Source organism: Cnephaeus nilssonii, assembly GCF_951640355.1.
Source record: "Cnephaeus nilssonii genome assembly, chromosome: X".
NCBI lineage: Eukaryota > Metazoa > Chordata > Mammalia > Chiroptera > Vespertilionidae > Cnephaeus > Cnephaeus nilssonii.
The window spans coordinates 109,872,564-109,886,523 of record NC_137071.1 but is presented as its reverse complement, the minus strand read 5'-3'; the positions used below and the strand labels follow the sequence as shown (position 1 = coordinate 109,886,523).

General features: G+C 37.4%; 1 protein-coding gene across 9 annotated transcripts in view; it reads right to left on the bottom strand.

Annotated features, from left to right (window-relative positions):
• The window catches only part of ENOX2 (ecto-NOX disulfide-thiol exchanger 2), a 325,393-nt gene that overhangs the window by 88,153 nt on the left and 223,280 nt on the right, over positions 1-13,960 (bottom strand). For 5 of the 9 annotated variants that reach the window (XM_079765264.1, XM_079765262.1, XM_079765263.1 and 2 more), the window contains 2 exons: positions 12,783-12,861; positions 1,146-1,280 (listed from right to left, as the gene is read on the bottom strand). In XM_079765264.1, coding sequence (XP_079621390.1) covers positions 1,146-1,280; positions 12,783-12,861 — 214 coding nt within the window. Of the gene's footprint in view, positions 1-1,145; positions 1,281-2,381; positions 2,392-12,782; positions 12,862-13,960 lie in introns of those variants that run through there. The other 4 variants (XM_079765266.1, XM_079765269.1, XM_079765268.1 and 1 more) reach the window with 2 other exon arrangements.

The window sequence follows — 13,960 nt, the reverse complement described above, 5'->3', positions numbered from 1 at the left end:
GATGAAACAGTTCTTTGCCTCTGCTACATATAGAATCCAAGCTCCTTTTTTATCTTCACCCATTTCTCTTGCACATATTTTTCTTTATGTTTGGCTGCTCTGATGCCTGTTTCAAAGCTTTCAATGTAATCATGTTTCTTAATTGATTATGAAGATTATTATGTATCATTGTTGCCTACCCTACCTTACCATCATTATAACCTACAAGAATTCAAAATCTAGTCTGGAATTGTGAAGTTATTTTTGGGGGGGTGGGAGTTGATAATTATATAAACAAATGGAACAACAAAGTGGTATCACTCTAGATCTGTTTCTCAGCTTTTATGTGCTTATGAATAACCTGGGGAATATGTTAAAATGCAGCTTCTGCATCAGTATGTCTGGGCTGGGGCCTGAGATTCCGGATTCTCAACAACTCCCAGGTTATGCACAGCACATTTTGAGTAGCAAGGTCCTAGATTGGCCTGATCCTGTCATGCTTTAAAGTAAGACCACAATTAAATGAATCTGGGGAGATTAATATTTAGGATGTTTACAAAGCATGCCAAGTTTCCTGAGATGGTAATTCCCTAATAAATGTCTTCACAAATCCATTCCAATGGTTAATTGCTCTGAGAGTCCAGGAAGATTTTTTTTTGTCTAAACTATAAACCCTTCAGGTGCTGGGCATTTTTTTCTGATTTTATCTTTATGAAGATAGATTTAGGGACACCATGACCATTCTCTTATGGGTTAACTTGTTTAAAAAATATGAAAAGTTACCAAATTTTCCTTTCCTTCCTTTTAGGAATCTCAGATTTTTGGGGATGACTCAGTCAGTTCTTATTCCAGCTCCATGTTTATTTGCCTCCTCTAAGAAATCCATAAATTTAGAGAAGCTGCATAATCTCTTGCCAAATCCTGTTGTTTAAATGTTCAATGACCATGCCATGCCTCAGATATACCCACAACTCGCTCATAGGGCAATAGGGAGTACACTAGTAAATACTAGCCACTCAGCCTTGATAAAGCTCATGTTACAAAAAAATGCACACTCTAGGCAGAATCTAGTAAATGTCAACATCAAAACAAATTGTCATACTGTTATATTTATGACCACATGGTCAATAAAAAGAAATACTTGTGAGGTGATTAAAATAGCATACCAGGTAAAATTGGTTGTCCAGCAATTCCCAGTGGTGCCATTCCAAGATTATTCATTGCTGTGGCCCACGCAGTTGGATCAGACATAGGTAGCGTCATTGCAGTGGAATCCACATTCACAGTTCTACTATTATCACCTAAAAAGAAATGACAAGCAAAATAATTTGTTGTATTACAGTTTCACTGTCTAGATTACTTATCACTGTACACTCTGGAAAACTGTTTACAGAAATTGATCATGGACAAATGGTGGGTAAGGCCTTAATTCCAGCTCTTTACAAGAGTTAAAACAATGTAGCTTAAACTGGCAGAAGTGAAATAGAAATAGAATCTGAAAACAGTTTACCAGATGGCATTTTAGTGTGTTTCTTTCTCTCCTCTCTTGCCGCTCCTCTCTTCACTCCCTCTATCCCTCTTTTTCTTTCCTTCTTCCCTCCTGTTTTTTTCTTAAATAAAGACTATTTTTAGAGCAGTTTTAGGTTCACAGCAAAATTGAAGGGAAGGTACAGGGATTTCACATATAACCCCTGCCCCCACATATATATAACTGTCCCCATTATCAACATCCCCCACCAGAGTGGTACACTTGTTACAACTGATGAACCTATATTGACACATCATTATTACCCAAAAGCCCTATAGGTTTCACGCTGATGTTGTACATTCTATGGGTTTGGACAAATGTTCATCATTATAAGTATAATACAGAATATTTTCACTCTTCTAAAAATCCTCTGCTTATTCATTCTTCCCCAACCCGACAACCACTGATCTTTTTCACTGTCCCCATAGTTTTGCCTTTTCTAGAATGTCATATTGTTGGAATGGTGCAGTATATAGCCTTTCCAGATAGGCTTTTTCAACTTAATAATACACATTTAAGGTTCCTCCATGCCTTTTCATGGCTTGATAGCTCATTTCTATTTAGTGTTGAATAATATTCCATTTTCTGGATATATCATATTTTATTTATCCATTAATTTCCTAAAGAACATTGTGGTTGCTTCCAACTTTTGGCAATTATGAATAAAACTGCTGTAAACATTTATGTGCATGTTTTTGGGTGGGCATAAATTTTCAACTCCTTTGGGTAAATACCAAGCAGCACAATCACTAGATCATGTGGTAAGAGCATGTTTAGTTTTATAAAAAACTGTCAGCCTTTCTTCCAAAGTAGCCGTACCATTTTGCATTTCCACCAGCAATGAATGAGAGTTCCTGCTGCTCCATATTCTTACCAGTATTTAGTGTCAGTGTTCTGGATTTTGGACATTCTTCTAGGTATGCAGTGGTAACTCGTTTTAATTTGTATTTCCCTGATGACATATGATGTGGAGCATCTTTTCATATGCTTATTTTCCATCTGTATATCTTCTTTGGTGAGGTATCTATTAAAGTCTTTGGCCACGCCCTACCAGTTTGGCTCAGTGGATAGAGTGTCAGCCTGTGGACTGAAGGGTCCCGGGTCTGGGCACATACAAGAAGCAACCAATGAATGCATAAATAAGTGGAACAAAAATTTATTAGATGTTTCTACTTCTCTCTGTCTCTCAAGTCAATAAATAAAAATTTAAGAAAAGAATAGCTGAAGAGGAGTTTTATAACCAAGGATTTACAGAAGAAGCCACATTGAGATTGGCAGGAAGGGCAGAGATGTGAAAAGGGCTGGCCCCACTTCCATGGGAAGGGGCTGAGGTTCCAAAGGGGTATCTCACCTATAGGAGGGCTCCCTTTGAGAAGTGTGGAGCCTAAACCCCAGGCCAGGCTCCCCAGTCAAGAGGACCAGAGCTGGAAAGAGGTGCCTACATAACATCTGTCTGTAAAAAGCAGTGGGGTTTATGTCCATTAAGGAGACATGGAATCCACTGGAGACACATGCATCCTCTTGAAGGGCCAATGTGCAAAATCTCCTTCACAGCCACTCACTCTGGACTCTGGCAGAGAGAGGGTGGTGTGGACTAGAATTACCTAAGGAGAGTCTAAAAGAGCTACAAGGGATCAAGAACTTATTTGAAGAAATAATGACTGAAAACTTTCCTAACTTGGTGAAGGAAAAAGACATACAAGTCCAGGAAGCGCAGAGTCCCAAAAAAGATGGACTCAAAGAGTCCCACACCAAGACACATCATAATTAAAGTGGCAAAGTTAAAAACAAAGAGCTATATGAAATGGAGGCAAGTGATTTATCAGATATACAGTTCAAATTAATGGTAATAAGGATGCTCAAGCAACTTAGTGAGAACTACAACAGCATGAAAAATTACATGGAAACCATGAAAAAGAACCAGCCAAAAATGAAGAACACCATATGTGACAATAATACACATGAAGGAATGAAAAGTAGGCTGGATGAAGCAGAGGATCTAATCAGTGATTTGGAAGACTAGGTAGGAAAAAACCACCCAATCATTGCAGCAAAAAGAAAAAAAGGATGAAAATGAATGAGGACAGTTTAAGGGCATTTTGGGACAACATGAGACTTAATAGGGTTACCTGGAGGAGAAGAGAGAGAACAAGGGATCAAGAACTTATTTGAAGAAATAATGACGGAAAACTTTCCTAACTTGGTGAAGGAAAAAGACATACAAGTCCAGGAAGCGCAGAGTCCCAAACAAGATGGACTCAAAGAGTCCCACACCAAGACACATCATAATTAAAGTGGCAAAGTTAAAAACAAAGAGAGAATCTCAAAAGCAGCAAGATAAAAGCAGCAAATTATAGTGGAACCTCAGTTCTCAAACTTAATTCATTCTGGAAGGCTGTTTAAGAAGTGACTTGTTGGAAAACTGAATTATTTTTCCCCCATTTACTGTCAAAGCTATTTGAGAAAATCTCAAAAGCAGCAAGATAAAAGCAGCAAATTATAGTGGAACCTCAGTTCTCAAACTTAATTCATTCTGGAAGGCTGTTTAAGAAGTGATTTGTTTGAAAACTGAATTATTTTTCCCCCATTAGGAAAAAATGCACATTGAATTAATCTGTTCCAGACCCACAAATGATTCCCTGTTTTAACCTTTCTTATTTACAGTACACATCTAATGTACTGTTTAATCTATACATAAATACTTTAAAAACAAATGGACATGAAATGTAAATGAAAATTTGACAAAAAGGAAATGAACAGTAAAAAAATGAAAATTTATGTACATACTAAAACTTATCTTTAATGTTCAGAACTACTGATGACTGATTGTGGAGAGGAGGGATAGAGGGATGGAAGGATGTTATTGTTTGAAGGGGAGTCCTCTTCCATAAAAATGTCAGGTAGCTATTTTTCTGGGTTTATTTCTCTCTTTTGTCTGTGCTGCACTAGAACTTGTTTCAGGTTCACTAGGCTTCTGTCTCACTAAAAACCTATCCATTGATGTTTGTTTTGCCTGTGTTTTCACACTTGCCTGAAATGAAACACTGCATTGTCATTGAACAAGTTTATCATACAGTTTGCTGCTTCTTTGTTAAGGTGATATTTCTCAACAAAACTTTGCATTTCTCCTCATTTCCCGTGCATTTCTTTGATTAGTAAAGTAGGAATATCCTCCCTTTCCTCCTCCTCCTCTGAAGAGAGCTCCTCAGCTGCCATCTGTTGTTACTCCCACTGAAGGTCTTAGAGTTCCGTGGTGGTCAGTTCAGTGTTTTGGTCCTCCACCAATTCCTCCACATCATCATGATCCACCTCTAAGCACCTAGACTTGCACAGAAACAATATCCTCCACATCAGACACAGGCTCATCCTCAAAGTCTCTTTCAGCCACAGACTCAGGCCACAATTTCTTTCAGGCTAAATGCATGGTCCTGGAAGACACTTGCCCCATGCTTTGACTATGATCCTCAAACAAGTGAGGATATTTAAATGTTCCTTCCAGAACTCCCTGAGAGTTAAATTAGTTTCAGAGGTCACCTCAAAACACCTCTTTTTTTGTAGATATTCTTAAAATTAGAAATGATCTGCTGGTTCATGGGCTAGATGACAGGAATTGTGTTAGGTGGTAAGAACCTAAGAGTGATGAAGCTATACTCCTCCACCAACTTGGCCTCCAACCCTGGAGGTGGGCAGGAGCAGTGTCCATTACAAGAAGTGCCCTGACTGTAAGTTTTATCCCGGAAGTATTTCTTCATACTTGGGCAAATACTTCAATAAAACATTTGCTGGCTACCCAAGTTTTGATATTAGCTCTTCAAATCATATTCAACTTGTTTCAAGATATTATTTTTCTTGAAAAGTTGTGGGTTTTCGGAATGTAGACGAGTCGAAGATTCAATTTAAAGTCCCTACTCGCAAAAAAAAAGAGAACAATATTCACAACACAATTTCCTGAGATATTAACAACATGAGGTTTAGTGGTAAACGAACTCATACTCAGGCATTCATTCCTTTGTCACCTGACAGATACGTCACTGATAATACGGGTATCAGCATGAAAGGTTTGTCGGATTGAGAACTGAAGTTTTGTTCAACAACCATTTTTCCCCATGAAAAACTTGATCAAGACCAGAACTGTTTGAATGGGAGATGTTGCAGAACTGAGGTTTGATTCTACCTACAAAGGAGCACCCACAATACAGTCAGGTGACTTCTCAACAGAAACATTTCAGGCCAAAATTAATTGGCATGAAATGTTCAAAGTGATGAAAAGCAAGGACCTACAACCAAGACTACTTTACCCAGTAAGGCTATCATTTAAAATTGAAGGAGAAATGAAGAGCTTCCCAGAGAAGAAAAAGCCAAAGAAGTTTGTTACCAGCAAAACACTATTACAAAAAAATGTTAAAGGGTCGGCTTTAAAAGTAGTAGTAGTAGTAGAAGAAGAAGAAACAGAGGAAAAGAGTTAAAAGAATAAAATGGCAATAAATACAAACCTATCAGTAATCACTTTAAATGTAAATACCTTAAGTGCTCCAATTAAAAGACATAGGCTAGCTGAATGGATAAGAAAGCAAGACCTATATATATATGCTGTCTACAAGAGACCCACCTCAGAATGAAAGATATACACAGACTAAAAGTAAAGGAATGGAAAAATATTTCATGGAAATGGAAATGAAATAAAAAATTGGGGTAGAAATACTTGTATCTGACAAAATAAAACAAAGGCTACATTAAGAGACAATGAAGAACACTGCACAATCATAAAAGGAGCAATATAATTCTGGTAAGTATTTATGTACCCAACATAAGAGCACCTCAATATGTAAAGCAATCTTGATGGACATAAAAGGAGAGACTGAGAGTAATACAGTCATAGTATGGGATTTTAACACGCCATTTACATAAATGGATAGATTTTCCAAACAGAAAATCAACAAGGAAACAAATGATGGCCTTAAATGACACACTAGATTAGATGGATTTAATTGATATCTTCAGAACATTTCACACCAAAGCAGCAGAATATACATTATTTTCAAGCATACATGGAACATTTTCTAGAATAGATCACATGTTAGAACACAAAATAAGTCTCAATAAATTTAAGAAGATTGAAATCATATCAAGCATCTTCTCTGATCATAATGGCATGAAACTAGAAATCAAACACAAGAAAAAAAGGAAAAACACACAAAATCATAGAGGCTAAATTCATATTACTAAACAATAAAAGGGTTAACAATGAAATCAAGGAAGAAATAAAAAATTACCTGGAAACATATGAAAATGAGAACAAAATAACACAAAATCTATGGGACTAGTGAAAGCAGTCCTAAGAGGGAAATTCATAGCATTACAGGCCTCAAGAAACAATAAGAAATTCAATAAACTAACTTTACACTTGAAAGAACAGAAAAAAAACCCCTCAAAAACAAACAAAAAACACACAACAAAGCCCAAAGTGAGTAGAAGGAAGGAAATAATAAAGATCACAGTAGAAATAAATGAAATAGAGTAAAAAAAACAATACAAAGAATCAATGAAACCAAGAGCTGGTTCTTTGAAAAGATAAGCAAGATTGATAAACACTTAACCAGACTCATCATGAAAAAAGAGAGGACTCAAATAAATAAAATCAGAAAGAAAAGTAAAAACTGACACCAAAGAAATACAAAGGATTGTAAAAAAAATATTATGAACAACTATATGCCAATAAATTGGAGAACTTGGACCAAATGGAAACATTACAAGAAACATACAATATTCCAAAACGGAATAAGGAAGAATCAGATAATCTGAATAGACAGATTACAACAAGTAAAACTGAAGCAGTAATAAAAAAAAAATCCAAAAAAATACCAATCTTGGACCGGATGGCTTCACAGTCAAATTTTTTCAATCTTTCAAAGATGAACTAACACCTATCATCAAACTACTCCAAAACATTCAAGAGGAGTAAAAACACCCAAGCTCATTCTATCAGGCCAGCATTATCCTAATTCCAAAACCAGATAAAGACACTACAAAGAAAGAAAATTATAAGCCAATATCCCTGAACATACATGCTAAAATACTCAACAAAATATTAACAAACATGATCCAGCAATACATTATGAAGATCATACTCCATGTTCAAGTAGGATATACTCCAGGGAGGCAAGGTTGATACAATATCCACAAATCAATAAACATGATATATCATATAAAATGAAGGATAAAAACCACATGATCATATCAATAGATGTCACAAAAAACATGTGATAAAATCTAGCACCCATTTATGATAAAAATTCTCAGATAAATGAGAATAGATGGAACATACTTCAACATAATGAAGGCCATGTAAGAAAAATCTATAGCCAATATAATACTCAATGGGAAAAAAACTAAAAGAATTTCTCTTAATATCAGGAACATGACAGGGTTGTCCATTTTCACCACTCTTAGTCAACATAGTACTGGAAGTTCTAGCCATAGTAATCAGACAAAAAGAAGAAACAAAAGGCATTCGAATTGGAAAGGAGGAATTAAAACTGTCATTACATGATATTGTACATAAAAAACCCTATAAGTTTCCACCAAAAAGCTACTAGATCTAATAAATGAATTTGGCAAAGTAGCAGGATACAAAATTAATATTCAGTGGCATTTCTATACACCAATAATGAAAAACAAAAAGAGAAATTAAGAGAACAATCCCTTTTACTATTGCAAGAAAAAAAAGGTATATAGGAATAAATTTAACCAAGGAGGTAAAAGACCTCTACTCGGAAAACTATAGGACATTGGAGAAAGAAGCTGAAGAAGATACAAATAAGTGGAAGCATATACCATGTTAATGAGTTAGAAGAATTAAATCATTAAAGTGTCCATACTACTGAAAAGTAATCTATAGATTCAACAGAATTCTTATTAAAATACCATAGCACGTTTCACAGACCTAGAATGAATATTTCAAAAATTTATAAGGAACCAAAAAAGAGTCTGAATAACCTCAGCAATCTTGAGAAAGAAGAACAAAGTTGGAGGTATCAGAATACCTGGTATCAAACTATACTACAAAGCCACTATAATCAAAACAGACTTGCACTGGCATAAGAACAGACAAATAGATCATTGCAACAGAAAAGAGACCCCAGAAATAAATCTACAACTATATGGTCAATTAATATTTGACAAAGGTGGCAAGAGGATACAATGGAATAAAGACAGTCTTTTCAATAAATGGTGTTGGGAAAATTGGACTGGTACATGCAAAAAAATGCAACTAGACCATCAACTAACACTATACATAAAAACAAACTCAAAATGTATAAAAGACTTAAATGTAAGCTGTGAAACCATAAAAATCCTAAAAGAAAATATTGGCAGTAAAATCTTAGACATCTCTTGCAGCAATATTTTTGCCTATATGTCTCCTAGGGCAAGGGAAACCAAGGAACAAATAAACAAATGGGACTACATCAAACCAAAAGGTTCTGCACAGCAAAAGAAACCGCCACAAAATGAAAAGGGAACCCACTGTATGGGAGGACATATTTGCCAATGACACATCTGATAAAAGGTTAATTTCCAAAATATATAAAGAACTCATACAACTCAATAAAAGGGAGACAAACAACCCAATTAAAAAATGGGCAAATGACCTGAACAGACACTTCTCCAAAGAGGACATAAAGATGGACAATAGACATATGAGAAAATGTTCAACATCACTAATTATCAATGAGATATAAATTAAAACCACAATGATATATCACCTCACACCGGCCAGAATGGCTACCATCAATAAATTAACAAACAAGTGCTGGCAAGGATGTAGGAAAAAGGGAAACCTAGTACACTCTTAGTGGAAATACAGACTGGTATAGTTATTATGGGAAACTCTACTTGGAATTTCCTAAAAAAATTAAAAATGGAATTGCCTTTTGACCTAATGATCCCATTTCTGGAACTATATCCTAAGAATCCTGAAACACCAATTTGGAAGAATATATGCATCCTTGTTCATAGCAGTGTTATTTACAACTAGAGGCCCGGTGCACGAAATTCGTGCACGGGGGCAGGGGGTGTGTCCCTCAGCCCAGCTTGCACCCTCTCCAATCTGGGACTCCTCGAGGGATGTCCGACTGCCCGTTTAGGCCCGATCCCACCGGACATCCCTCTGACAATCCAGGACTGCTGGCTCCCAACTGCTCGCCTGCCTGCCTTCCTGATTTCCCCTAACCACTTCTGCCTGCCAGCCTGATCATCCCCTAACCACTCCCATGCCAGCCTGATTGATGTCTAACTGCTCCCCTGCCAGCCTCTTTGCCCCCAACTTCCCTCCTCTGCCGGCCTGGTCACCCCTAACTGCCCTCCTCTGCAGGGTTGATTGCCTCCAACTGCCCTCCCTTGTAGGCCTGGTCCCTCTCAACTGCCTTCCCTTGCAGGCCTGGTCTCTCCCAAATGCCCTCCCCTACTGGCCATCTTGTGGTGGCCATCTTGTGTCCACATGGGGGCAGGATCTTTGACCACATAGGGACAGCTATCTTGATCTTGTGTGTTGGAGTGATGGTCAATCTGCATATTACTCTTTTATTAGATAGGATAGAGGCCTGGTGCATGGGTGGGGACCAGCTGGTTTGCCCTGAAGGGTGTCCTGGAACAGGGTGGCGTTCCCTTGGGGCGTGGAGAGGCCTGGGCGAGGGGCCTGTGGTGGTTTGCAGGCCAGCCACGCCCCTGGTGACCCAAGCAAAGGCCCTGGTATCTGGAATTTATTTACCTTCTACAATTGAAACTTTGTAGCCTGGAGCAGAGCCAAGCCTCCTGCTCTATCCGTGGCTGCCGCCATTTCTCTTTGGATATGTTTACCTTCTATAATTGAAACTTTGTATCCTTGAGTGGAGGCCTGGGCCCACCAGAGTGTGTGGAAAGCTTGGCTTCCTCTGTTGCCAGGGAAACCCAATCCTCCCTTCTGGTAGCCTTCTTGGTTGGGATTAATTTGCATACTCGCCCTGATTGGCTGGTGGGTGTGGCTTGGCTGGTGGGCATGGCTTATGTAGCAGAGTGATGGTTAATTTGCATATTACTCTTTTATTAGAGAGGATAGCCAAGATCTAGAAACTGTCCAAGTGCTCATCATTACATGAGTTGATAAAAAAATTATAATACACTTACATGATAGAATACTATGTGGCCATAAAAAAGAAGGAAATCTTACCTTTTGTGACAGTGCAGATGGTTCTGGAGATTATTATGCTAAGTGAAATAAGCCATCCAGAGAAAGACAAATACCATATGATCTCACTTTTATGCGGAATCTAATGAACAAAATAAACTTGCAAACAAAATAGGACTAGAGGCATGGATTCATGGAACAGACTGACAGTTCTCAGAGGAGAGGGTGGAGGAGGGAACTGGATTAAAGAATACGAAGGGATTAACCAGAGAAGATATATGCATATCCCATAGACACAGATGACATTGTGGTGATAAACAGAGAGAAGGGGGAGGAGAGGACCAGGTGGATATGGGTAAAGGAGGGGAAAATGGGGACATCTTTAATAATGTCAACAATAAAAATAAAGTTGAAAAAAGAAACAAGTTTAGTATGTTGGTATTATCTCACCCACTATATTCTTTATTAAGACATAAGCTCTACTTCTCCAGCAATTTACTCTTTATAATTCTCTTTCTTCTGTCCAGGGTTATATCCATTGGTTTTTATGCTTCTTGTAATTTTGTTACATAGTATTGTACAAAGTTGAGAGAGGATTTTGTCAACAAGCATCTACTGAAAGTCTGCTAAGAGCAGGAAGCAATCCTGGGTAGTGATGAAGAACATGGATTCGGGAGTCCGATGGCTCTGGACTAGAGTCTAGCTCTACTACTATAATGTGCTCATTCTCTTTCTCTCTTTTCTTTTCTTCTCTTTTTGTTGGTCTGCATTCCAGACTTCTTTTCATATTTACGGTTCATTAGTTGAATATTCTCTATGTGTCAGACACCATTCTAGTTGTTGAAAACATTATGGCGTGTCAAACAGGTTTCATCTTTGGTCTTACCAAGCTATACTCCAGTGCAGGAGGGAGACATTAAAATACAAATGAATATAAAAGAAATACATATTATGATAAGTGCCCTGAGTAAATAACTGGGTTTGATAAGAAAAATGGGGAAATGAAAAAGTTAGGAAAATGATAATATCTACCTGGTAGGTTTGTTGTAGGTTAAATTAGATAATGTGGGTAAACAATTTAGCATGGCTCCTGGCTCATACTGAACCCTTGGTAAGTGGTAATAATAACATGGTAATAGTTAGGATGATGACAATGAAGTGGTCCCAGCCCTTAAAGGGCTTAAAGTCTACTGAAAGATACAGTATATACATGAATTATTATAATTCATCATATGGGTATGAAACTGAGGCACAGAGCTTAAGTAATCTGCTCAATATCACACAGCTAAAAGTGGTAGAATAGAAATATGAACCCAGGAAGCTCTGATGCCAATGACCAGTGTTATCTGTCACACTGAACTCCCTCCCAAAGAGCCCCTTTATTTTCTCTGTTCTCCTAGCTCACTGAGCACATACTATTATAATCATTACCATATTATATTTTTATCAACTCTTTCTATATCTAAATATCCCCCTAGACTCTGGAATCCCTTATTTCTCCTTGGTATTCATAGTATCTAGACACCCATGTCTGACATGGAGATGTTCAATAAACTATTTTAAACAAATGAATGAATAAATATATGAATATATAAGAAAGTCCTGCACAGACATTCTTCATCCCAGAAGCAGGTGCCAAGCTATTCAGAATGGGATACTACTCTGTTGTTGTATTAAGATAAAATCTCTTTTGGTGGTTTTCTTCTGAGTACAGAATATTAAACATTTTAAATGAAGAGTGAGAGGAAGATAAAATGGTGATAAATTGAGGTATATTCTAACATGCTGATAATATGAGAAAAATCACATTACAGAGATACAAAATTTAAGGTAGTAGATAAATCTGGAGATGAGAAAATAATTTTCACAGAGGAATTCTTCATGGGTAAGAAGGAACTGAATGGAATTTCTTTGAGAATTTAAGGTAATTAAATTTACTAAAATAAATGTGCATGTAGCAGCCATATTTGTTAGTTCCTTAAAGGCAGAGGATATAAACCTCATTTACTTTTGTATATTCTACAGTGACTAGCTCAAAGTAGGTGCCAATAAGTGTGCTTTTAAATAAGTTAACTCTGAAAGAACTTAGCAATTGTACAAAGTGTGGCTTACCTGCAATGCCTATTTCATAGACCCACATCCACATAAAATCTCTTTGCATTGTGCGGTCCTGAACCATGCACTTAGGGCTCTAGAAGGAAGATAGTGGTCCAAAGCTGGGTGAGACATTAGACCTCTGGAATATACCAGGATTTATATAAATGGTGAATAATAGTATTAATGATAGTAATTATAGCAAGACTAATAATAGTTAACACATTTAATACTTATATATGCCAGGCATTCTTCTAGGTACTCTATGAACATTAATTTAAAACTCACAGCAATTTATAAAGCACAACCTCTCATTATTCTTGTAATTATCCCAATTTATGGCTAAGGTACCAGAAATAGATAATTTAACCAACCTGTTCATGGTCATATAGCTAGATTTCAGTGGAGCCAGGCTTCAAACCCAGGCAGTTTGGCTCCTTAGCTACTATGCTATACTCTTAACTACTATGCTATACTAAACTAGGGAAGTCATGAAGTTATAGAATATTTGAGCTGGGAGGGCTATAGAACTCATCATTATAGAGATGGGGGCTCCAATCTATTGCAGTGGTTCTTAACTGGGGCTAATTTTGCATTCCAGGGTATATTTGGAAAAATCTTTGGTTGTCACAGTTAGGGGCTGGGCACAGAGGCCAGGGATACCATTAAACATCCTACAATGTATAACACAGCCACCCCCACCCCCAACAGCAAACAAAACCTGGTGCAAAATGTCAATAGTGCCAATGTTGAGAAACCCTGTTTTGCTGCAGCAATTTTCACGTGTTCTTACTGGAGAGTCCCTTATATCCCTGGTTTCTCACAATCCCTTCCCATCTACCACATGTGCAGCCAATCCCAACATCTACAGTTTATGCTCTACTCCTTTATGCTATCATGCTAAAACTAAACTGATTACCTCCTCCCAACCAAGAACATGTTTAGCATGGTTACTTTTATGCTTCACACGAAAGAAATGATCTTCTTGGTAGGGAGTCTAGGTGCCATGGAAGGCTGACAGGTACTTGTTTATAGAGTGGTCCTGGGAATAGCACTAGGAATATCATGACAAAGGAAAGAGAGAGGAAGTTTAGAAAATGTTTGCATGGAAGACAGAAGAAATCCCCACCTCTAGCATATCACATTCATACTGTAGGCACACAGGAAGTATTTCCTGTGAAACATTACAGCACAAG